Consider the following 24,894-nt stretch of genomic DNA (forward strand, 5'->3'; position numbering starts at 1 on the left):
TCCAGCTTCCTGAATGAAGGTCCAGCTGTCGACTCGCCCATCATCGGGAACAAAAGCCGGAGAACAAAGAGCGTCTGGTGGGAAGACGGAGGGACCGGCAGGAGATGTGGGTCAGAGCCGGACGGGGTTAAACATGGGACCAACAGCGAGTTACACGCGGCAAAAACAAAAGATTGGGGTTAAACAACCGATACGGTACAGAGATAAACATGGGATAGACACACGGAACATGGGATAAAACCGGGATTAACCACCAAAACACACGAGACTGGGATGATTACAGGACTAAAAGAGGACAGAATGGGGCCAAAGATGAGATAAAGAGGATAAACCCACTGTTAAAAACAAAACAAAGGAGATCCTCTTAGTTTAAAAAAGAGTTTTACATAAAATCAAGAAAATTACAGACGACACTTGGCGTCCTCTTCAACCTCAGTGTCTTCAGTCAGAGGCTTCTTTAAAGTCGCTATAACAGACTGCTACAGGAGATTCTTCCTGCCCATCAGCATCTACGACTCTTTGAAGAGCCTAATATGAGTTACAGCATCTAATTTCCCTCTGACAGTATATTTGAATTGAAGTAAACACAAGAACAATTTGACTAACATGGAAAAATCATTTTAGCAACATGAAGTTAAACAGGAATCAGTTCTATAACAGGAGGAAGATGGGAGACGAGGTTTTGACTTCATCCACTGTAAACAGAAAAAAAATCTGCTAAAAGTTTCAGAAATTTTCTAGAAAGCAATTTAAAAAAAAAAAGTTTCCAAAGTTGAAAGTTTTTGACTTTTGGACCTCACAAATTTTCAAGTTTTTTTCTAGAAAATACCTAAGCGTAATTTCAAAATGTCAGTTTTTGTTTTTCTCATGAACGTCTGACTTATGCAAGCTCAAAAATTTTCTCTTTTTTTTTTTAAACAAAATTTCTGAATATTTTAGATGTCTTGGTGGAAATTTACTCCTTTTTTTATTTTATTTTACAATGGTCCTAAAACTCCGTCGTACATCCCGCTGCTCCGCGGTCCGTCAGTTGAATCATTGGGGAAACGGCGCCACCTGCTGGAAGAATTCAACACCTGCAGCAGGATTTAAAACTATCAAACTATTCAGACTATCAAACTGAAACAAAGACCAACCGCTTGGCTCCAGAACCGGGACCAGGAAACACAGAGGCAGCGCTGATGTTCAGAGTGAAACTTTATTGGTGGATCAGGAATGTTCAGGTGCAGCTGCACACGGTGCAGCCTCACCTGTCGGCACCTTTACACCTTCTGATTCAAAAGGTCACTTCCTGTCAGGTCCGCGAGGAGGAGACAGATTGGATCTGGACTTTAACCCCGCCCATCCTCCCTCCGCCGTCAGGCTGATGAGGCGCATCCAGAGGGGGCGGAGCTACGTCCAGGTAAACAGAGGAAGGCACAGGGTGGAGCGCAGCGGCACGACGGGCACATGGGGGCGGGGCTAATGCGGAAGGGGCGGGGCTATCTGGAGAGCGGGTCTTCTGTGACAGGTCAAAGTTCAGGAATGTTTGATGTCATGCTTTCTCAGTTCAGGCCCCGCCCCCTGCTGGTGACGTCACTCTACATGCCCATCCTGATGCTCTGGATGATCTGGAAGATGGCTGCAGGGAAACAGAACAACAAACTTTTACTACATGGTTTAAACTTGTTCTATTTGCTCAAATTTATGTTAATTATATTTGCATGATTTTAATATTTTTCAAAAACCTTTTTTTCCTAATTATTCAACTTGATTTTTGTTTATTGTTTCTGTATGTTTTATTTAGCTTTTCTTATTAATTTTGTAACATTAAGGTGTTTTCATCAGCTCAGAGTTTCGTCTGGTTCAGGCTGGATAAACAGCAGTCAGCTGGACTCTGACCAGAGTGAGACCTCTGATCAATAACCGCTCTGCGTCCACTGAGCATGCTCAGATAAACACACACCTGGCAGACAGGTGTTTCTTATCTGTCCTTTCTCTCTAAAGGTTGGAGCGATATCAGAGCACCGGGACTTTTACTGTGAAAGGTCAAAGGGCACGTTTGACCCCTGCTGGTAAAATTTGCTGTGATCTCATCAACTGAAATAAATCTGAATGAATAAATACAAACATGAATAATTGTTTCTACAGAAAACAGATCAAAGTTATTTTAACTTATTTTTACATATTTTACAGAAATTTATGGAGTAAACAACTCGGCTTGCATTTAATTTCATAAAGTGTTAGTTTATTTTGTTTCTTTTTCTAGCTTAACTTTCCTAAATAAAAGTACGAGCTCTAGCTGATAAAAAAGCAACTTTTTAAAGATTTTTAAGAAACCAGATATGTAATCTGTAAAAATATGTAAGAAGTCATCAAATGAAGCAAAAACTGAAAAAAATAAAATACAATTTATCATTAAAAATAGTTGTAGAAAACAAACTTCTGTGAAAATATGTAAAGTAAAAATATATAAAAATTTGATAAAATGTAAACTAAACTTGCATAAAGTTTTGAGAATTGTTCTTCCTGCTCAACAATAAGATAAATATGAAATATTTATAAAATAGTTTGATGTTTTGTAGGAGTGTGGAAATCATTGTGGATCCAAATATTCAGGAGAATTTCAATATGTTTTTATTGAAAGAAAGGAAACAAGTTTAGTCATTTTAATTGATAAAGTTTCTCAGCAATAAAAACCTGATTTATTAAGTTTTAATCATGTAATTAAAAGCAGGTTTAAAGGGTTGATGTCACATTTACAACGAAGCCAAACAGAAAAATGAAACTTTATTATTAAAAGATAAATTTACACTTTTATTATATCTAACAAAGGCCCTGCGCCACTTTGGACACCCTGCTTTAGAGTTTTATTAAATTTATTGATAAAGTTTAGAATTATCTCCATATTGATCATCCTTGATTGGCTCATAGCAGTTATGCTCAATTAAAGGAGATCAATACTGATATTGATAACCTGAAGAAGACTCACCTGATCCACAAACCACGAAGATGAAGAGCGCCAGCAGCCACGGTCCAACTCCCTTCTCCTCCACCAGGTTCCTCTGAAACACACAGCACTTCGATTATTGATCAGCTCTGATTGGTGATGATCAGAAGAGTCTTCTTCAGCTGATCAGATGTGATCAATCGATCTTTCTCCGTGGATTTTCTCCTGGAACTTTCCTCCCCGTTTTCCTGATGATCGATCACTGACAGCATGTTTGTAATCGAAACCGAACCGAACCGAACTACAGAACCAGTGAAAACCAAGTAAGATTTTAGCAGAAACATAAGAAGAAGAAGTCCAGCTGCCTAAAGGGAACCAATCAGCTGATCGATCTCAGGAACCTCCGTTTCTGCTAATGATGATGTCATCAGATCTCACCTTAAGCTCGAACTGGTTCGGTTCGGTCAGAATCTAACCAGCGGCTTCGGACTGGTTCCGGTCGGGTTCGGTCACTCACCGTGGACTTGGCCACGTTCCCCCGCTGCGTGATGTTCTTGCTGTGCTTCTCGTTCGCCATGCGGATCCTCTGCTTGGCCACCATCTTTCCTTCTTCTTTGTTTGTTTGTTTGTTTGTTTATTAACGCCGTTAACGCTCCTCGCGCTCTCCGCTCCGCTGGGCTCTCGGACTGGGAGGAACACAGCTTTGTCTACGTACTCAAAAACTCGGAGCCCCGCCCCTTTACAGAAACCACGCCCCCGACAATCACACTGGCGCCCGTGAAGCGGATGAACACCAAATTCGGACTTCCGGTGCGCTCCTTCAGAATAAAATGAGGCCTTTTGCTGCATTTGACAGTGAAAAACTCAAATGATCTTAGGGTAGAGTATAAAGAAAATGTTCTCAAGAAAGAGTAGCTCAACTTCAACATATTTTTAATCAAGTAAGCGTAAAGTAGCCATCAGACAACTTATTCAAGTGCCATTCAATTAAGAGAAATACTTTTCTAAACATTTCTAAATACTTAAAGTAGGCAATGCATATATGTTGTATGTTAGAACAGAGTAAAGTACTTTCATTAATCATGTATGGTGCATATTCACAGTCTCCAAATGGCTCAGGAGATAGACAATAACATTAGAACAACATTAACTATATACACAAAATCTCACTTTTACATAAACTGCAGGCATGTCAGTGTCATCCACATTTTTGGTAAAATTTTTTTTTATTCTTCTGTAAAATTACTTGTGTTGAGCAAAGTATCCAGACACTGTATAATAATAGTATTCACGTAGAAGTGCAAAGTTGGAGCAAAACTACTCTTACAACAAAATTTTCCATTATATATATACTGCTCAAAAAAATAAAGGGAACACTTAAACAACACAATATAACTCCAAGTAAATCAAACTTCTGTGAAATCAAACTGTCCACTTAGGAAGCAACACTGATTGACTATCAATTTCACCTGCTGTTGTGCAAATGAAACTTTGTACAGAACAAAGTATTCAATGAGAATATTTCTTTCATTCAGATCTAGGATGTGTTATTTGAGTGTTCCCTTTACTTTTTTGAGCAGTGTATATAAAACGCTGTTTTGTTTGTGTGTGTGTGTGTGTGTGTGTGTATTTGAACTAATATGTATATTAGCTCGAAAAGGAGTGGGAAGAGGACAATCTTATTTACTCTCAGGCTTGCTTGTTGTTGTCATTTAATTTCGGTCATTAAAGTCAGCTATAATGTCCCATAAATCTACTTAATGTCATCCATGTCTGCTAACTCTTATTTTGAAAGCGGAAGTTGTGTTAGTTTTGTATAGTACACAGCATCTTGACCCTCGTTCAACTTTAATAAGTTGTTCAGCTTTAAGAAAACAGATTTATTTGGTCAGCAAAGGCCCACATTTCATCTTAAAACGAAAACAGTAAGTTTTATGTTATATTTAAAACGATAAACTCTGCTGTCATAGTTATCTTTTTAAAGAGAACCGACGTGTTATGCTGATGTGGCACTGGAAGTCCCGCCTCCTGTCCCCGTCACGCATTTCCGAGTAACTCCCTTCTTCTTCCGGCACATGTAAACATGGCGCCCCCCATTCCGCTGCTCGCAGGTAATTCCAAGTTAAATCTCTGTGTTTTGTGACGTTTTCCTCTCGTTGTTTGCTTGTTTATTCAGTGTGTGACGTTATTAATAAGGTCAGATTCTAAGATGAAGCGTTGTTCTTTGTTATTAACCAACATTTAACCAGACTCCGTAGAAAATCCGTTCAGCGTCAATTTAACATCCGTTCGGTTGAAATATTGAAACTCTGGCAACTGAAGTCTGACCTCACCAACGGCAGCAGACTGTGCTGCGTCATTCGGCTTGATTTAAATAATCCTGAACATCTTCAGTAAAACAACGGGAATCAATAAACCACACCAATGGCTGCTGTCTGAGCTCTACAGGTTCAAGTGACCTAAACAACACCATAAAGATCAGCTGTTTCCGCTGCTGGCTGGGTTTTTATATTTATGCCGAAATTTTAAATCCTCATTTTCAGTTCATAAAATGTCTTTAATTTAATTTTATCTGATGGATTTATCACTTGATAGTTAATAATCATTTAAATTAGAGCAGAGCTGAATGGCATTCAACGCAGTAACTTCAGAAAAAGTTAATGGAATTGTTTTTGTGTGATTTAGAGATTTAGATTTAGAGACGATCAAGAACATCTACTGGAGTAACAATTATAGTTGTGATTTATTTTAAGTTTTCAGAAATCAATATAATGATTAAAGTCACAAACTCTTCCGGTTGTCTCCATGTTTTGTCTGTGAAAGCCACAAACAGGATTAGAGGCCATTAGGAATCCAACCAAAGACACAGGTGTTGATACAATCAATCAGTAATCAATGCTAAAAATAGAGATGGATGACATGAAAACTCGGGCCAAAATTAATATCCGATAGTAGTATTTCTATCATAGCCGATAACTGATATTTGCCGATATTGTATATTTCTCTATCGTTTTGACACCTTTAGGGAAAAACCCCACCTGAAACAGATTGCAACAAAATGGAAAAAAATATCGGTTGTTGGTTTCGTTTCAATTTTTATTTATCAGTCCGACATTGATATGTTAAAAAAATACTAATGTTGACTCATACAGATGCTAGTGCTGTTACATGCATACTTGCATATTGCATACTTGTTACTTGCATATCTCCGAAACAAAGTCTAAACGAATCACAAAACGTGGCTTTCCTGTAATCAGTCAGGAATATTCCTGCAGTCAGAGTGTCTCTTCCTGCTGCAGCTTCACCGTGTTTTTGTTTCAGTGTGTGGATCAGACGGAACGTCGCTGCTGTGCGGACCCCCGCGGTGTGAGCAGTACTCGTCCTTCCAGAGGTGCTCTCCTCCCCTCTGTAATCAAACAGCTTCCTGTGACCTTTTGTGACCTCGTCTCTGTGTCTCTCAGGGACAGCCGGCCCAGCAGGAACCTCACCTTCAGCAGGGACGGGACGCTCGTAGGATGGTGCAACGGACACAAGTTGGTTTTTAATTGCTTGTCTTCACACAGCAACATGGCGACTTGTTGACTGTCTGTCTTTCTGTCCTCCAGCGTCTCTGTGGTGAAATGTGCGGACGGATCTGTGGTGTCCACCTTTGACCTCCCAAAAACAGCTCTGCTGGAGTTCTCTCCCCTCAACAACATCCTGGTCACCTGGCAACCGTACACCAGTAAGAGACGACCCAGAGACGTTGGAGGAAACGTCCAGGAAGTCTCTGAGACTCTGTCTGTCTGTCTGTCCTTGCAGAGACTCAGGACAGTCCTCAAGGGGAAGCCAACTTGCAGCTGTGGGAGTTACAGAGCGGCCGACTGGTCAAAGCTCTGTACCAGAAGAAAGTCGACTCCTGGTTGGTCCAGTACACTCTGCATGCGTTCTGATTGGCTCACGGTTTCCCCCAGAGTATCATCAGCCTGGTGGGCTGCCAGGCTTTATTTGCTCCCACCAGGCTAAGCATTGTTTGTTTATTTTAAATAGTTGTTTTTAGCCACCAGTAAGATTCCAAAATGTAGCAAGAGTTTCATATCAGTTGATATTGATAATTACTGATTAGTTGTTTTATATGTAAATCTGCCAAACTAGTGCCATGTGATTTCCTCTTTTATCCTTGTTGTTCTTTTATTTTTAAGCAGTTATGATTTAATGTGCAAGTTACTCCACAGGTTGTTGCTAGGCAACCAAAGAGTGAGTGAGTTGGTTGATTCCACCAACCTAGCTTAGCTAGCTGTGAGAGGTTGAGCTAAAGTCTTTCCTCTGCCTTCATCCCCCAGAATTCTTTGCGGTTCTGGATCAGAGCTCAGTGAATATTTGATCAGATTCTACTGATGCTGATCATATCAATAATATATTGTTATTGATTTATTGTGCGGCCCTAATTAACACTGACAGCGAAGACGGGTTAAACAACATCCTTGGTGAAAGGGAGTCTGAGGTCAGGGGTCTGTATTTAATCGCTTCCTGTCTAACGTCTTCATCCAATAAAGCCACAAGACATAAATAAATAATCCAAAATATGTTGGACGCTGTTTTTCCTGAAAGCATGGATGCTGGCAACCTTCTGCATATGACATTATATTTGTGCCACTAACCGGAGCGTGCAGTGAGGCTGGTGTGAGCGTTTACATCTTTGTGAATAAAGAACGATGTGTGGCGTTTACATCTCAACACGTTTGCTCGCCCCATTCGTGTTCTGGCTCTGTTTCTGTGCTAAGTGAGCCTCACCAGCAGCCAATCACAGACAGCTGATTGGCTGCTGTCAGTCAGACTGCTAGAACAGATTTTCAAATTTCCTGTGAATTTTTAATATTTTATAGTATGACAACATGGTGGGCAGCTGCCAGTGGGGTAGTGTTCCGGGTGGATCCCAGTTTCTGATCGATCAGTTGGGTTTCATGTCTGTCGTTGTGTCCAGGTGTCCCAAGTGGTCTGAAGACGAGAACGTCTGTGTGAGGAACGTCAACAACGAGTTGCACTTCTTTGAGAACAATGACTTCAGTGAGAAACTTTCTGCTTTATTTCATATTTTGACCTGACTTGCGTAGCGCCATCTGCTGGCAGAACGCGGCACAGCAAGAGTCTCCTGCATCCGTGATACTCTGCTGTAGATTCATGCTAAAGAGACGCGAACTAAGAACTTTTTCTTATTAATTCAGTTTCCTCAGATTTAGTCTTGTTTTTATTTTTATTTCAGTTAAAAAATGTGTTTTTTACCTTTAAATTTTATTTTATTGTTTTTTGTTAACAATAACAACCTTGGTTAGCAGTCGGTTAGTGGTTGGCCTTACAGGAAACCAGCAGGTCAGGGGGTCCAAAGTGTGGCCCACGGGCCATTTGTGGCCCTTGAAATTACCTTTTTTATTCCTTAACCACAAGTCAAAAATGGTAGGAAACTTGGTGAACAAGACAGAGAAAAAGTTTGTTTTGGATCTATAATAATAAATATTAAAAAAAAAACAAAAGACACACAAAGTCATTTTTGCATTTTTTCATATGAATTTTGTTGGACATCAGGCTTCTCGTCGTCATGGTAACGGCAGCGTCTTGTTTTCTTCCTCAGACTCCATCGCCAACAAGCTTCACATGCAGAAAGTTTCTGACTTCGCCGCATCGCCTGGACCTCAGCCCTGCAAGGTGAGACCAAAACGGGTCGTCCCTGTTTGTTACCTTTACTCACTACGTCCCCGTCTGTCCCGTCTGTCCTCTGCAGGTAGCCATCTACGTCCCCGGCAGTAAAGGAGCGCCGTCCTTCGTGCGGCTCTACCAGTACCCGGTTCTGGGCGGGCCCGGCGCGGCACTGGCTAACAAGAGCTTCTTCAAGGCAGATAAAGTCGCAATGCAGTGGAACCAGAAAGGTGAGCAGGTCCAGTCCAGAGCCCGGCCTGGTCCGGTCCGGTCCAGAGCCCGGTCCGGTCCGGACTCTGACCCGTGTCTCCCCCCTCAGCCTCCGCCGTCCTGGTCACGGCGAGCACGGAGGTGGATAAAAGCGGAGCTTCGTATTACGGCGAACAGACGCTGCACTACCTGGGTGTGAACGGAGAGACGGCTATGGTCCAGCTGGGTAAGAACCGAGCTCGGTTGGCGACCCGGTTCCGATCCAGAACACCGACTCCCTCCATCTGACTCTCCCGCAGCCAAGAACGGGCCGATCTACGACGCATCCTGGAGCCCCAACTCCTCGGAGTTCTGCGTGGTTTACGGCTTCATGCCAGCCAAAGCCACCGTCTTCAACCTGAAGTGTGAAGCCGTGTTCGACTTCGGGACCGGCCCGCGAAACGCCGCCTACTACAGGTAGGGAGGGGAATCACACCCGTTCTGTTTCTGAATCCTTAAAGCTGCAGCCTGTAACGTTTATAATAAATATGGTTTTATATATTTGTTAAAACTGTCAGCATGTTGTGACACTTTATGATCACATCCTTGCTGAACTGCTGTTGCTGTCTGAAGAAATGGACCAAAAACATCCAGTCAGAGCCCGGAGGCGGGGCTTAGCGCTGACAGTCAATCTCGTGAACATGATGCTAAATGTGCTTATAACAGAAAGTTATTGGAAAAACAGCTTAAAATATAATTTTGCCATTTTAGTTTGCCTATAATAGCAGTAATAAATGTCAATTAAATGTTTTTTTAGTTCATTGTATTGATTTTAAATCCAAAGTACTGGAAAAGTTTGAAAACTTACCTTGAAAATACTTGAACTTTACAGTTTGAAAAGAGATGAAATGCTGTCAGGTGGTAAAATCTGCTCTGTAAACCTAAAAAACTTTTAGGTTTCAGTCGAATTATTTGCCTCTTGCCTCAGTCCTCAGGGCCACATCCTGGTTCTGGCCGGGTTCGGGAACCTCAGGGGCAAGATGGAGGTTTGGGACGTGAAGAAGTACAAACAGGTGAGAGGTTTACCTGCAGCAGGGCTCAGGTCACGACAGCTGCTGTCTGTACAGGGGAAATTCTTGAGTTTCTAACTTGGGACGGTTGGAAAACTTCCTCCCTGTTAGCATCTCTTAGCTCCTGTTAGATGAGTTAAAATAAGTGAATTAAATCATCCAGGTGTTTTTTGCTGTGATTACTGTCTGCTCTCCTGCAGGTGTCCACGCCTGAGGCTCCAGACGCCACGTTTTTCTCCTGGTGTCCCGACGGCGAGCACATCGTCACGGCGACCTGCGCCCCTCGGCTGCGGGTCAGTAACGGATATAAGATCTGGCACTACACGGGCTCGGTTCTGCAGAAGCACGATGTTGCAAAGGGCGCGGAGCTTTGGGACGTCCGCTGGCAGCCGTTCCTGGACGGTACCTTTCCGGAACGGCCCATCCGGTACCAGGCGGCGCCGAGCGAGCTGGGCTCCACCCAGGCCGCCCCCACGCAGGCGTACCGTCCCCCCGCACTGAGGCACCTGCCGGCCGCTCCCAGCTCCAAACTGGTGAGGAAACGTTAAAATACATCCAGCCTGGAGCTGAATGTCTGTGGTAACGGGTGTGTGTCCGTCAGCATGAGGAAGAACCTCCTCAGAACCTCCGGACCGGACCGGGAGGAGAGAAGAGCCTCTCCAAGGCGGCTTTGAAGAACCAGAGGAAGCGAGAAGCAAAGAAAGCCGCCAAACTGGTGAGCAGAACCGCGATTACTTCCTGTAATCGGATTCCAAGCGTCGGTTTAGTTTCATCTGATATCAGATATCAGTCACAGACTAGAGACGCACCGATCCCGTATCAACATCTGGTTCAATAATTCTAGATCAGGTATCCGTGACAATGTTCTAGATCTACATGAGCGGATCTATTCAGTCTAATTCAGGGATGTCCAAACTGTGGCACATGAATGAAGAGTCATTTAGTAAATAGTAACACTTTTAATGCAAAATTAATACTGTTAATAAACTTTTAATGCAACGTGGCAGCGGAGCCAGATAGAAAAGTTTTAACGGCTGATGAGAAACCTCACATATCGGCAGTGAAAACAGTCGATCGGTGCGAAGGTGTCCTTGTCCTGCTGCTCCGTCTCTGATTATCTGTGATAACTCCTTAAATTTCGACGCAGGAGGCCAAACCTGACCCTGAACCTCAATCTGCTCCTGCACCTGTGAGCCACAGCCAATCAGAGGCGAGCAGCGGCAGCGGAGACCCGGAGATGGACAAGAAGATCAAGAACTTAAACAAGGTGAGAGGAAATGGGACCACTATGAAATCTGCATCTGCTGCCTGAAAATCAAACATCAGGAGATTAAAACCTTCTAATCTAATCTGTTGTAAACAATTATTCTGTTCTATTCTCAGAAACTGAAAGCCATCGAGGAGCTGAAGGAGCAGCAGGCATCTGGGAAAGTTCTGCAGAAGAACCAGGTGACGGATCCGTAAACACAGCAGAATAACGTCTGCATATGGAGTAACAGTCAGACCAGTATGGTGACCTCTGACCTTTAAAGAAAGCTGCTCTGTGTGTTTGATGCAGGTGGAGAAGATCCAGAAGGAGGAGCAGCTGCTGAAGGAGCTGCAGGCGCTGCAGGTCAACCCATAGGACTCCTTCCCAGCATGCTTCACTCTGACACAGCCCGGAGCAGCGGCTGATTGGACAGAAATGGGACTGAATCGGGGGGCGGGGTTTAGTCGTTTAGGTTTGCTGAGTGACAGCGGCATTCTGGGAAACCTAGGCAGAATTGTACAGATGAGGTCGCCTCATCTGTACACTGTTTTACAATAAAAACCTGTTCTGAAGCTCAGCGTCTTTAATGTGGAGTCATGACCTCTGACCCTGGTTCTGACCTGGTTTTGTTTCCATCTCATCACCAGAACAGCTGGAGTCTGGGAAGTTTTCCAGTTTGTGTCCAGGTTTCATTTTTCCTTCTGGAATGTTTTCTATTACTTTAGCATCCCTTATCTTTCCCAGGCTTCACCTGCCAAACTTATCTTAAAAGATAAATATCAGCGTCTGATTGGTTCACTTTGCTGCCTGTTCAGCCTCACTCTGCTCCTATTGGCTGTATTTTCAACCAATAGGAAAATGCAATCAAAAGTACAACCAAAAATACTGAATAAAACTCAGAATCTGCGGAGAGTTGTGACGTCATCATCGCGGATCGCTCTGATTGGCCGTTTCTGAACTCCTCCCAGCAACAAACGTGTTTGTCTCAAACACTCCTCCCTCTCAGGCCGACCTGTCCGCCGGCTGGCTGTGACCGAGCGGACCCTCTCTAGGTGTTTTGTATTGATCGTTGCAAACACTTCCTGCGCTGCTAAACAGTGCCGTTCTGGTACCGGTACCGGGAGCTGTGGTTCAGAACGGAGGCTTAACGGCAGTAGAGAAGAACTACAGCTGAACCAGTTTACGGCACGTCGTGAAGCGGAGGAAACACGTGCCTGTAAGGAACTTCTGGTTAACGGTCTGTAATGTCAGCTGTTGGGACAGATTCTGGTTCCGGACCATCTGGCAGTAATGAACGTAGATATTGTCAGAGTTCATGAGTCCACACCGAACCGGTTCTTCCTATGAACAGGACCGAGAACCGTTTAGGAACCTGACTGGTCCAAACACCTGGAGATCCAGAACATTTCCGGACCGTAAAGCCACAACCTTTATCTTACCATAAAGTTCATTTGAGTCACAGTTTTCCTGGACCAGAACCGGAACCAGATCGGGCAGAAACTGTTTTACATCATTACTGAGAAAATTATGGGAAAAGTTTCCATAAAAAATAAAGACCAAAATTAATTTAAATCAGTTTAAGTTAAGCTATTATTTAACTACTTTAAATATTTGCTTTATTGATTTTGTTTTACTTTTGTTAGTTCATAATTTAATGTTTTGTCTGCTGTACAGTGTATAAATGTCACAAAACAATTTGTTAAATTCCTGATAAAGAAATACAGAAATAAAATACAAACTGATCATTAAAATTAGAAAGTAAAGTAAAATAAATACATGTTTACATTCAGGCTGCACGTCCCAAAAGACTCTTCACTAACTGATACAGAAAGATCTGCTTTTAGTTTTATTTTTGAACTTTCAGACAGTAACCGTGGCAACAAGACAAGATTAGCATCTCAAAAGCTCAATTAATACGTGAACTTGTTTCCATCTATCACAATAAACATGAATCCACCAATCAGAGGCTCAGTCTAACTCCTGGTTTCTGTTCTCGTCCCTGATTGGTTGGTTTCTATAGATGGAGGCGGAGCTGCAGCCTCAGGAGGAACGGAGCCCCGCCCCCGTCGTCGGGCTGAGTCTCTGTGACTCCGCCCCGCTCCTGTGGCGGCTCCAGGACCTGAAGGCCGTGAGGTCCGAGGGCCTGGTGGGGGCGCTGCTCGGGTCGCTGCCCAGAACCCCCCGGCAGAACGTCCGACTGGGCCGGCCGCTGCTGCTGCTGCCAGAGGAGGAGAGGCTGCTGGGAGAACGGGGTGGCGCCGCCGCTCTGCCCGCCCAGAACCAGGTCAGCAAATGGTCCGGGTCAGAGGTTCTGGGTATTAACTGGGTCAGAACCAAGATGAGTAAGCAGAACAGGTCAGACATTTGTATCATAAAGATGTCTGGGGGTGGAGCTTAAATTTCACCTACTGAAATGAAGAAGGTCACTAAGGCGCGTTTGTTTCATCATTGTTGTCAGGAAGCAGCGGGGTGGAGCTAGAGCTGCAGCCCGCTGAGGGTGTGTTTGTTTTGTTGACCTCAGGAAGCGGCGGGCGGGGAGCTGCAGCAGCGTTACACGGAGGAGCAGCAGAGGAGCTTCGAGGAGCAGAGCGTCCTCGCTCTGGAGGACAGGAAGTCGGCGTTGGTTCGAGCCATGACATCATCATCAGGTAGGATCGTTACTATGGCGAGGTTTCTTTCCTGCTGCGCTCTAACGGTTCTGGTTCTGATCCAGGTTCTGATCCAGCCTCAGACGAGGCCCTGCAGCACCGCCTGCTGGACCTGGAGCAAAACTTCAGCTTTCCGCGCTCGGCGCTGGCGGTGCAGCTGAGCACGGCGAGGGCGGGGCTTAGCCACTGTCCGGAGGCCCGCGCCTTCCTGGAGGCCGACTGGCCAATCAGAGCGCAGCGCTGCCCCCGCAGGGAGGCCAGGTTCCAGGTGTTCAGGGACCTGCGGGGGCGGGGCTTCTTCCTGACGTCTGCAGGGAAGTTCGGCGGAGACTTCCTGGTGTATCCAGGTGAACCTGAACACCCGACCTCTGTTTGACCCCGCTGACTTCCAGCTGACTCCGCCCCCTCGTCCTCAGGTGACCCGCTGCGTTTCCACGCCCACTTCATCGCCATCTGCCTGGCGCTGGACGAGTCCGTCTGCCTGCTGGACGTCCTCTGTGCGGCCCGGCTCGGCTCCAACGTCAAGAAGACGGTTCTGCTGTGTTCGCCGGCGCCGGACGGCCCGGTCCGCTACACCTCGCTGCAGTGGAGCGGGATGGTGTGAGATCCTTACCGGACCGGACCGGATTCAGTCACCTGGCAGAGGAAACGCTGTCCTGAATACGCCGGCCCGTCTACAGCAACCCGACCCGTGTGGTACCGCTCAGTGGATCCAGACTAAATATTACGAACATTTTATTGGTTTATTGTTTATTTGAAGATTAATGGACTCTTTAAATTCCTCAATGTTTGGAGTTGAAAACAAAGAGAAAATAAACTTGCAGGTAAACTGTGTAAGTCGGTTCTTAAAGCTGCAGTACGTCATTTTATTTAAAAAAACTGTCAAAGTGACAGAATTTTAGACAGATAATCTGAAAAAAATAAAACTCATCTGCCTTCTCCCAGTGCTAACTAGAAAAAACCAATTACAGCCAGGAGGCGGGGCTTAGCGCTGTTAATCACCTCCTCAGTTTGCTCTTTGCTACATTGCAGCTGGCAATGCACCTTGTGAATGCTAAGGCTCGTTAGCATACACAGATGAGACAGTTTTTCTGAAACAGTTGTTTCTCCACCATTAGCACATTTAGCAGGGAGTACTTGAGGATGATTAACAGCACCAAACCCCTCCTGGCTTTTATTGGTTGTTTTTGGTCCATTTCTTCCGACGGTAATAGGGAGGAGGTGGAGATCGATCTTTTCACACATTATCTGTCTCATAACTGTCATAACATGGTAACAGCTTTAATAAATAATATTTTATTGTGTCTTAGCTCCGCCCACTTTACTAGTCCAGCATTTGGGGGTGGGGTTAGTTCAGCTTTAAGATGATTAGAAGCAGATTTGGAGATTTCAACTGTTTTTGTTCAGAACACAAAGGAGAATTTGTCTTTGTTGGCTCAGATTAAAGCATCAAAATATTAATTTTAAACAAGTTTTTATTGATTTTTGTTTAAAACAATTCGTACAGATTTTACATCCATGTCTCCACCAGCAGGGGGAGCCATAGCGCTCAGTAGAACGGGTCGGTTCCATTCCAGTCGATGGCGGCGCCGTCCCACTTCGTCCTGATGGTCATCTCCAGTGACGGGAACCGTTTCTCTGGGTCTGCCTCTGCTGGCGGCGCCTCCCAGTGGTGGGAGTGAGTATCTGCAGGAGAACCAGAACCTTTATGGACCCGAAGCGGCTTACAGGAGCTGAGGGACGGCGGCGGCGGCGCTCACCCACGGTGAGGCGGGCCGTGGATCTCTGGGAGTTCTGGCCGTTGCAGTAGAAGAGCTGGAACTGGTGCTCCATCCTCCAGTCGGACAGCAGGGACCGGTTCAGGCTGAACAGAACCGAGTAGCTGCTGTTGATGCAGCAGACCCAGACCGGGAACCGGGGGGTCTTCAGCATGCTGCCCACCTGCAGGAACAGCGAGAAACTAAACGGGGAACATCCGAAAGAATTCAGACTCAAATATGAATCAGTTTTTCACCTGAAAACCAACAAGCGAATATTTGATACGACGCCGTATTAGAGCCGTCAGAAACAAATGAGAACATTTCAGCCAAAAGAAAAAAAACCTAAAATTAGTCTTTTTCTGAGTTTCCAAAGTTAAAAATCTTTGGCTTTTGAAAACTAGAAATTTCCAAAAATTGAATATTTTTTGTTTTATTAACATTTCTCAGAATAATCTCAAATTTCTGAGTTTTTGTCTAGTAATTTTACAACTTTTGAAACAGAATTTAGACTTTTCAAGAGATATAATTTTTTTTCTCATATCTCTTGAAAGGTGATATGATGACGCTGCCCATCATGAAAGGGTAGCGCCTCCCATGATGGCTGCATTATGAGGCACCCGTCTACCAACGTCTTATATTGTTTGTATTTTTGTTGTTGCTTCTGTATGATGACAGTAAAAGCTGATTCTGGTTCAAATACTGACACAATGGGACAAGATGAAATGAGGATCTACAGCTGCAGGTTCGGGTTCTGCTGTCCTTCAGACACGGACCTGAACGCAGGGTAGCGCTAGGATAACCTAACTCTGCTTTTTTATGAGTGAAAGGTTTTAGTTTGTAGTTTCCCTTAAAGCAGATGTGTTTTATTTAGCCTCTGTGTCTCACTTCCTGTCTTGCTCATGACATTCCTGTCAGATTAGTCGGACAGTCGGAGACGCTTTCATAAGGAATTGCTAGCTGTCTGCAAAGCCACGTTGACCCAAATGTTTCTTGGCCTTAAACTAGGACGCAAGGACTGGAGTTGCTAACTTAGCATTGGCTGTTGTGGTGTCAAACAGACCTGAAAACACCTCAGAATAACGTTATACTGCCTCTACAGGTTGGGAGGATGCTTGTAGGTGAAACTTGGTTTGTTGTTTCCATAACAGTTGAGTAGAGAACTGGTTACCTGAGGCAGCCCGCCTCGCTCCATCTGTTCCCGGCTCCAGTGCAGGTAACCCACATCACTGCGGGACAGGACTCCCTGCAGGGGGCGCTCCAGAGGCTGGCCGTCCTCCCCAAACGGCAGCGTCCCGTTGAAGACGTGAGGACTGGCTCGGCCCGTCAGCAGCAGGTTCAGTAAAGCCTGCAGAGATACAGACATCATCAACAGAAATGAAGCAGCCTGAGACTCATCTGCTGTTCAGGATCTTCATCTGACAAGAAGAAGATCCAACAAAACTGGGAGTTAGCAGGAACCGACCAGAACAACACGAGTTTTGTTGCAATAATCCACAAGTCAAGTTCATGGGGATCACCTAAGAAGCCAGACGTGGTAAATCTGCACGAGAACAATGGCTGAAAATGATCATTATAAAATTATGAAAGCAGTCTAAATCACTAGCTGCATTTCTATTGACAACAGAATTGCACAAATTAATATTCTGAAAATAAATCTGCTTAATGGAAACACAAATTTAAAAAAACAACTTATTGCTCAAAGTGTTTTTGGCGCTAGGGCGAGGTGGGGCTTTCTTGGCCTTATCAAAACTGATTTGCCAAAACTTCAGTGAAAACACTTTTTTTGCTTCATATGATCAAAAACCGGATGTTTCCATTGGTGCAAACCAAGAAGAAGAAAACAACAGGAAGCAGTAGGAGGATGATGGCGGCAGTGCTGCAGGCTTTTTAATGACTTGCTGTGTGAACAAACTTGTGATTTTCATTTTGTTTCTTATTTAACAGACACACAGCAATTGTGTTTTTTTTTAGATTAGCGAAATATTAACAACATTTTGCACACATTTGTAATGAAACAGCCAGTGAAGACGTAATTTCCCAACCCTACCACTCTTCGCTCTGACTCCATATGCAAACAGATTTCTCTCCACAAGCTGCAGTCAATGCTCCACTAACGGCCGTTTCTGTTAGCACGGCTTTCTGTTGATCAGTTTCCTTGTTTTGGCTCCCATTGCTGATGAACTTTAAAACCCATCCATAGACGGCGGCGGCCATCTTTACTGGCGTCAACAGAGCGCTGCTGCGTGGCGTCTGTATTCTTCTTCTGCGCATGCGGGTCGCTTTGCGGTCGGAAACCGTTCACACAGAAGTCTGATTGCGTCGCATTTAATTAGTAGAATGAACGACCATGCAGAAAAAGTCAGATTTTAGGAAAAAGATTGCATCAAGATCTGGTGTGTGAAAGCAGCCTGTCAGGACTCCACCAGCGCAGGTGAGAATCTTACCTGTCGACACACAAAGTTTCCCAGGCTGAGGTGCAGCAGATGGGAGGTGTTGGAGTTCATATCCTCTCTGAGCCTGGATGGAAGGAAGAAGAAAGGTTCTGGAGTCAAACCAGAGGCCTTACTGCCCCCTGCTGGTGTATGGTGTCTGTTTGGACAACATGGAGGTTTGGGAGCGTTACCTGTCGACTGTCCGGGAGCAGATGAGGCTGTACAGGAACAGGATGACTCCATGACTCCCCTCTGCTTTAAACTGCAAACACAGATTTAAAACATAGACTTCCCCAAACCTTGATGTTCATCTCAGTTCAACCAAAAAAACCTTCCAGGTTTAGATTCTGTAAGAATCCAGGTTCACACATCAGAGCGGATCTCTGGGCCAACTCACACACTGAATGTGGTCCAGGATGAACTTCCAGACGTCGTCCTTCCTGTCAAAAGTGAACAGCTGCAGCTGGAAGACATCATGGGGTTAAAATGGAGGATGGTGCTGCAGACAGAGGAATGCAGAGGCAGAACTGACCTTCTCCGTGAAGTCATCCAGCTTGTAGTCCAGGTGAGGAGTGATGCAGTAGTCCTCGGTTACCAGGGTAACAGTGGCCCGCTCCTCCTGGCCGGCCAACCAGAGGCTGTCGGACAGCGCAGCTGCCAGCGCCTTGTCCTGGTCCCTCTGTTGCAGCTGACTGAGGCTGGTGGAGAGACATTACTGTCCAGCAGATTAAGGCCATTCATGATTGGCTCATTTTGCTACTGACATGTCCATGTAATCCCCTGCCTCTGGAGGGAGATAAGCACCAGGCCCCAAGGCTTCTGATAGAAAACCAGGAGAATTTATCACAATGGAAGTGGTTCCCCAACTTATACCAGAGGCAGGTTTATCCCTGGTAGAGACAACTCTGGGATGGTCCTTTGAGGAACATGGTTGCTTGATTCCCACTCTGCATGAAACCCTGAAGGTAACCGAGAAAACTTTGAAGGTGTTTTCACACCTGATAGACCAATAGACTCAGTTCTGTAGTCCACTTCCTGCTTTTGGAGTGGTCTCTGGTCCGCTTAGTATTCATATATGCACTGGAACAGCACAAGAGCTTTCTTTAATCAAACCAAGATTGAGGTTTTTAGGAGGACCAGAGTTCGATTATAAATTCACATCTCCCAGACAAATCAGACTTTCAAGATAAACGGACTAGAGTTCGGTTAAAGTGGACTAAATGTGGCTGGTGTGAATGCAGCCTGACGCTGTGGTACCAGCAGTGGGCACTGCTAACTGAAAAGTTAGCTAAGGTAACCCTAAAGCACTAATCATAAATATTAGTTCTGCTGATGCTCAAGTGCAACATCAACTTGATGTTTATTGGAAGCTAATACTAAAGTGCTAACTTCCACCATGTTGCCACCCAACATGAGTCGATGCCATAACCTGCATATTATACCACCCTCAAAAGGGTTAAATCTGTAACTACACATTTTCCTGTATGTACAGTTTGTATGATTCAGGAAGTGATTTGTTGAGTTTTGCTAACTCTGCAGATGATTTTGAGTAATAACTTTCTGCTCATCGACTGGTGAGTCTAGGTACCAAGTTATTTTCTGTCTTAGGATACTAGAGTTCTTATTGAAAATGAATCTGACACCTCTCTGCTGCCAATCATGGTTCAGGTGTCATGACCTTGTCATGTGATCTTGTGTTTACAGGTGAAGGTGTCATTGCACCAAACAAGATCCTCACCTGTGCAGCGTCCGTCTGTCTGTGCTGCCTGGTTGGCTGAACAGCAGGAACTTGATGATTCGGGCCTGAATGACCATCTGAATAGCGCGAGCTCCGCCCTGAAACACACACCTGTGCAGGTGAGACAACTCAGCAAGGTGTCTGTACATGTCCAACTGACCAAAACTCAACAGAACTCAGTTTTAGTTTGAGTTTTTGTCTGGATCCAACTAATTTCTGGGTCAACAGCAATTAGTTGGTTTTGGTAAAAGTTCAGATTCAACCAACTAAACTTCAGCTGTGAGCAACAGAAGCTGCTTTGGTCTACATGGGTTCCTCACTCTGTCAGCCTCCAGGATGTACGACAGCTCAGAGTCCGGTTCTCTGAACTGGAAGAATGACTTCCTCCACTCGTAGTTGAAGACGTGAAACGTTCCCCCAAAGAGGATCCTCCTCAGGCTCTGAGGGAAAACAGAGGAACCTGATCAGCCCTGCTGCCACTCACCAAGTGATCCCTCATGCAGGAGACAGTTAAAAGTTAAAACCAAGTAGCTCCAAAGGATTTAAGTACAGCCATGTGTTACTGATTACTGCGATTCGTTTTGTTACAGCTGCCCCTTTTTAATACTTGCCATTGTCATCTATACTATTTTCTATACTGGCCATTGCTCCACTCACACATAAATAAATTAGTACAAAATCATCCATAAAACTATGACTGGCAAAATCCCTCCATACTTCCGCTCACTCATCAATACTTACAACAAGACTTACATTTGACGTTCTGATAAATTCATCACAACAATGGTTCCAAGAGTTTGTCCAGCATTAGGTCAATCATTGTTTCATTTTTGCTGCACTCAATGATTGGAACAACTTGCAGAAAGTCAGTAAAACCATAGCAGATGATCAATGTAACCATGTATTTGTGTGTTTTATAGTGTTGGTACTACTATGGTTATAGTTCGCATGATTTTTATGCTAATTGTTCAGAATGATCTGGACCGCTCCGATCTTAAATTTGGGATATTCAACTCATTGGATTGTCTTGGCCTGATATTGCAGCGGGTGTGGCGTTCCCTTAGGACGAATGAGAATGCAGTCTGTAGCCAATCAGACAGCAAGATGACGGAAACATGGAAGAGAATCCAAAAGACAGAACAACTGGCATGATGCAACAGAAAGTCCAGTGGAAGTCGGAGATCATCTGAGATCTCTCTGTATGTTTTTTTCTCTGTTAAACATAGGCTACAAACTATCGGCAATGCTTCTTCCCAGGCTCACCTCGGTCAGCTCGGGGGTGACCGGTGTTCCTCCAAGGCCAGGGGAGATCACCAGGCTCCGGGGGATGGAGCAGGGAGCCAGCAGGGTCCTGCAGTGTGGAGGGGCCTCTTCCTGGTCCTCATCCTTCGCCACATCCAACAACCTCTGAGGACAGAGAGGAACATGAACATCTCCACAGTAAACACCATCCTGGTAACACAAAACTGATTAGTACCTTCCAAAACATTCAGGCAGAATACAACTTCTCTGGTAAAGTGGCAAAAAAGTAGCTTCATATTTTATAATGAATTCTGCAGCCAAAATATTTTCTGTTTCATGTCATCAGCTACATTTTTGAACCTCATCCATTGCTTCCATCCATTCCTGCATTTAAAGGTAAAAACACACAACAGTATAGATCCTGAAAGAGCAAACAGAAAAGTATCTGAGGACCAAAGATGTCCATGAGATTTGAAAATGGCAAGTTTTTCATATTTGTCCTGCACAGGAGAAAATCAGGACAAATCCTCCCAGGAATCTGGAGGAAGTTGCAGATTAAAGCAGTGATCTGCACCAGGAACCGTCATTTATTGACAGCTGATAGAATCACAAGAGGTTACATGAAGATTTCAACTCCTTAAGGGTCGGATCTGTCTGGAATGGAGCCCATTGGGAAGGACTCCCACTTTATAACTAAGTTTTAAATATTCTGCTGTTAGTCTAGAAGTAGTCAGCCTATTGGGGGATCAGCCTTAGCATGCTAGTCACTAGCCTTTCCAAAGCTAAAACTATAAGTACTCAGTTACCAGTGCCAGTCTTTCATTATCCTAAATCAATCGATAGTTTCAGAGTGGATATAGCCTCCAGTGCTAAAGAAGTAGCCACTGCTGGAAGCACAATAGTCCTAATTTTGGCACTAATTCTGCACCATAGAAAAGAATCATCCATCAAGACCAGTGGAGATTTCAGATTTCACCTGATGTCTTCAAGAACATATCTTTTCCTGGGACATCCAGGGAATTCTCACCCCGAAAGAGGAAAACCACATTCCAGAGTCACGGCTGAGGAAGAAGAAATTACGGCTCCACTGAACCCAGTGGAGCCTGTTGGAAAATTTAGTCTCAGACGTTTTATTAAGATGTGGACAAAACAATATTCACGTTTTCCTTAACAGGAAGCTTTTAAATGAGTCAGGAAAGAAACTGAAACAAATCCTTTCCTTGTTCTGCAGGATATAAATTCCTTAAAACAGAAGAGAGGAAGAAAAACGAGGTTTCAAAATGTTTCAGTCTGAAGGATCATGGAAACCTGTCGGCCTCTGTAACGGACTCACATCTGGGTTCTTGTTGACTTCGTGTTGCAGCAGCTCGATGTAGTCCAACCCAGAGTCCGTCATCACCACAAAATACCTCTGTCAGAACCAGAGTCAGCAGTAGAGCCAGAACCTCAAACATCAGCTCTGCTTGGACCCCATGGTTCTGGTTCCTGAATCCGACCGATCCAGAATGGACTGCGGTTCTGCTGCACACCTGGGGCTAACAGCAGCAGGTTGGTGCAGCAGTGAAACCGAATCTTCTCTGAGTGACACATGATCAGCTGGCAGGTGAAAATGGAGCCGGCTGCAGTGCATGACCTACATCAGCAGAGGGCAGAGTGACCCAATCCTAGACCCGGCTCAACAATATAATTAGAACCCAGACTGAACTGTCTTATGCAGAACCTGTAACAGGTCCGGTGTTTATAAAACTGTTTTATCATGGAGGATCCTGAAGGGGAGCGTTAGAGAGTCAAAATTTAACTATTATAACAGTGAATTAATTTGGATTATTTAGCCTGTCATATCAGATAATCATGTTACTCATTAATGTATAAACATCTAAAATAAATATTTAAGTTGAAAACTAAATATTTAGTCCCAAACTAAAGAATAAGTAAGCTAAAAGCTAAATATTTAGTTTGAGGCTAAGTACTTTGTTTGCTAGCTAAATGTTTAGCTCCAAACTAACTACATAAATCGGAAACTACATATTTATCCTTCCAACTATTCAGCTTGCTAGCAAAAGATTTAGCATTTCTTTTCAAGCTAAATATTTAGTTTGGGTCTAAATATTTAGCTCCAAACTAAATATTTGTTGGAAAGCTAAGTCATTAGCAAGTGGAATATTTACCTTTAAGCTACATATTTAATTAACAAGCTAGATATTTAGTTTGAGGCAAAATATTTAGCTTCAAACTTAGTTTAACTCCATGTTAATTAAATATTGAGTTTCAAACTGAATTTTATGAATGTAAAATTATGACTTTTGAAAAACAAACCCTCATTTTTCCCTCTTATGACAGACTAAATATTTTAATTATTGCTGTTAATCTTTGAATGTGTAAACTTCCAGTCAGTTTTAGTTGTTGGTTGCTTAGTTGTCTCTTCTCAGCTGCGTATCAGCAGCCATAAGAGGTGAAATAAAACCTGAGACAGGATCTGAGGTTCTGTTGCTCTGGTGTGTGGAGATGACTGAACAGTTAATGATCTGAAATGAATCTGTTCCCAGACTCTCACCACGCTGTGGTCGGACTGCAGCCTGATGGAAGAAACAAACGGATTCCTGGTCAGACGGTGAAGAAACGAACAGTTAGTCATTTAATTAGTCAGATGTTTTTAGTTACTGCAGAGTGAAAACGTTCCTTCGCCGCTGCAGGTCAGAGACCTGGACCAGGATGTTCTGAAGCTCTGCCTCCATCTGTAGACACAGAGGATTTCTACCCATCAATATTACTAAATGTTTGGCTAAATATTTAAACTAAATATTTAGTTTGTGAGCTAAACATTTAGCTTGCAAGACAAATACTTAGTTGGCAAGCTAAATATATAGTTTACTAAATAAGAATGTAGCTAAATGAAATATTTGATTTACAGATTACATATTGAGTTTGTAAAATTAATATTTATCCCCAAACTAAAAATGTAGTTAGTTCAGTTTATAGATGTTCAATTTCAACATTTTTCACAAACTAACTAGTTTGAGCGAAATATTTAGTTAGCAAGCTAAATATTTAATTTGCTAATAAAATGTTTTTCTAACTGAATCGTTTGCAAACTAAAAATGTTTTAAATTGATAAATGTTTAGCTCCAGGCTAATTATTTAGCTTGAAACTGTGACATGTATAAATAAATAACTAACATTGTTAGTTAACAATAAATAACTAACATTGTTAGTTAACAATAAATAACTAACATTGTTAGTTAACAATAAATAACTAACATGCTAAAAACATTTGAAAAATGAATCTCTAATTTTAGTTATGGCTAAATAACCCAAATTATTGCTTGTATTTTTTAACTGTATAACTTTGCAAACATCACGTCTCATACTCAAACCTTCTTCAGTTGGAGCAAAATGATTTTAATAACCTAATCAACCAATCAAAGATCGATAGATCAGGATCTTACCTGCAGTCGAATGAACACCTGGAGAGTTTGAGCTCTGCTGCTTCCTCGGTTTCTTTCTTCACTTATTTTCTTTAAGAAGCAGGAAAATCTATCTATTCATAATCAGGATGTCCTGCTGATCAGCAGCACCAGGACAGCAGAGACTGGCTGGACCGACTCTGACTGGTTCTGCACCAGTTGGGTTTGAATCCATCCAGATTCTGCAGAACGTTCATCTTCCTGATTCTTGGATCACAGGGGGTCCATCTGCGTCTCGGTCTGCTGTCACACGGATGAAATCCTGGCCTTTAATTGGCCGTCCCGCTGAGGAAGACACAATTAAAGAACTGGACACCAACCCCCTGCAGAACCGGGAGGATCCGGGCCCGCCAGACCCGATTGTTCGATTCTCTCTTTTCTGTCAACGCGTCTTCGTCTGGAGACGGACGCTCAGGTTTGGTGTCACTGCGGGGGACAGACAGGTCAAAGAAAAGAACCAGCAGGATCCTTCAGAGTCCGCTCCGGTCCAACTCCCACAG

General features: G+C 43.7%; 4 protein-coding genes across 4 annotated transcripts; 2 read left to right on the forward strand and 2 right to left on the reverse strand.

Annotated features, from left to right (window-relative positions):
* Positions 1–1,179: 1,179 nt before the first annotated feature.
* serp1 (stress-associated endoplasmic reticulum protein 1) lies at positions 1,180–3,639 on the reverse strand. Its single transcript, XM_028045372.1, has 3 exons — positions 3,447–3,639; positions 2,972–3,044; positions 1,180–1,621 (listed from the first exon to the last, which is right to left on the reverse strand). The coding sequence occupies exons 1-3, from the start codon at positions 3,528–3,530 to the stop codon at positions 1,581–1,583; spliced, it is 198 nt and encodes a 65-aa protein (XP_027901173.1). The 5' UTR covers positions 3,531–3,639; the 3' UTR covers positions 1,180–1,580.
* Positions 3,640–4,888: 1,249 nt separating this feature from the next.
* eif2a (eukaryotic translation initiation factor 2A) lies at positions 4,889–11,682 on the forward strand. Its single transcript, XM_028045267.1, has 16 exons — positions 4,889–5,040; positions 6,251–6,320; positions 6,391–6,462; positions 6,535–6,653; positions 6,731–6,830; positions 7,893–7,975; positions 8,538–8,611; positions 8,688–8,832; positions 8,922–9,038; positions 9,112–9,268; positions 9,780–9,864; positions 10,062–10,394; positions 10,463–10,576; positions 11,009–11,128; positions 11,245–11,310; positions 11,420–11,682. Exons 1-16 carry the CDS (start codon positions 5,013–5,015, stop codon positions 11,483–11,485), a joined length of 1,749 nt encoding a protein of 582 aa, XP_027901068.1. The 5' UTR covers positions 4,889–5,012; the 3' UTR covers positions 11,486–11,682.
* Positions 11,683–12,087: 405 nt separating this feature from the next.
* On the forward strand, positions 12,088–14,592 carry tsen34 (TSEN34 tRNA splicing endonuclease subunit). Its single transcript, XM_028045344.1, has 5 exons — positions 12,088–12,326; positions 13,131–13,394; positions 13,632–13,758; positions 13,824–14,105; positions 14,175–14,592. Exons 2-5 carry the CDS (start codon positions 13,131–13,133, stop codon positions 14,360–14,362), a joined length of 861 nt encoding a protein of 286 aa, XP_027901145.1. The 5' UTR covers positions 12,088–12,326; the 3' UTR covers positions 14,363–14,592.
* Positions 14,593–15,215: 623 nt separating this feature from the next.
* mindy4b (MINDY family member 4B) lies at positions 15,216–23,893 on the reverse strand. The gene is given in 11 exon segments (XM_028045374.1): positions 15,216–15,502; positions 15,505–15,699; positions 16,687–16,863; positions 17,963–18,035; positions 18,142–18,212; positions 18,348–18,413; positions 18,483–18,648; positions 19,689–19,786; positions 20,009–20,128; positions 20,952–21,095; positions 23,485–23,893. Coding segments are annotated over 11 exon segments (1,386 nt in total). The 5' UTR covers positions 23,566–23,893; the 3' UTR covers positions 15,216–15,307.
* Between the last annotated feature and the right edge of the window lie 1,001 nt (positions 23,894–24,894).

The sequence above is a fragment of the Xiphophorus couchianus genome, chromosome 18, assembly GCF_001444195.1.
Source record: "Xiphophorus couchianus chromosome 18, X_couchianus-1.0, whole genome shotgun sequence".
Lineage (NCBI taxonomy): Eukaryota > Metazoa > Chordata > Actinopteri > Cyprinodontiformes > Poeciliidae > Xiphophorus > Xiphophorus couchianus.

What these genes read in the sequence shown, in the direction of transcription:
- serp1 (XM_028045372.1), bottom strand. Translation starts at nt 3,530, where the DNA reads ATGGTGGCCAAGCAGAGGATCCGCATGGCGAACGAGAAGCACAGCAAG. An exon ending in GGAACGTGGCCAAGTCCACG is followed by an intron (nt 3,045 to 3,446) that starts GTGAGTGACCGA and finishes TGTGTGTTTCAG; the next exon opens with AGGAACCTGGTGGAGGAGAA. An exon ending in CTTCGTGGTTTGTGGATCAG is followed by an intron (nt 1,622 to 2,971) that starts GTGAGTCTTCTT and finishes GTTTCCCTGCAG; the next exon opens with CCATCTTCCAGATCATCCAG.
- eif2a (XM_028045267.1), top strand. Translation starts at nt 5,013, where the DNA reads ATGGCGCCCCCCATTCCGCTGCTCGCAG. An exon ending in ACGTGAAGAAGTACAAACAG is followed by an intron (nt 9,865 to 10,061) that starts GTGAGAGGTTTA and finishes GCTCTCCTGCAG; the next exon opens with GTGTCCACGCCTGAGGCTCC. An exon ending in CAAAGAAAGCCGCCAAACTG is followed by an intron (nt 10,577 to 11,008) that starts GTGAGCAGAACC and finishes ATTTCGACGCAG; the next exon opens with GAGGCCAAACCTGACCCTGA.
- tsen34 (XM_028045344.1), top strand. Translation starts at nt 13,131, where the DNA reads ATGGAGGCGGAGCTGCAGCCTCAGGAGGAACGGAGCCCCGCCCCCGTC. An exon ending in CTCTGCCCGCCCAGAACCAG is followed by an intron (nt 13,395 to 13,631) that starts GTCAGCAAATGG and finishes TGTTGACCTCAG; the next exon opens with GAAGCGGCGGGCGGGGAGCT. An exon ending in AGCCATGACATCATCATCAG is followed by an intron (nt 13,759 to 13,823) that starts GTAGGATCGTTA and finishes GTTCTGATCCAG; the next exon opens with GTTCTGATCCAGCCTCAGAC.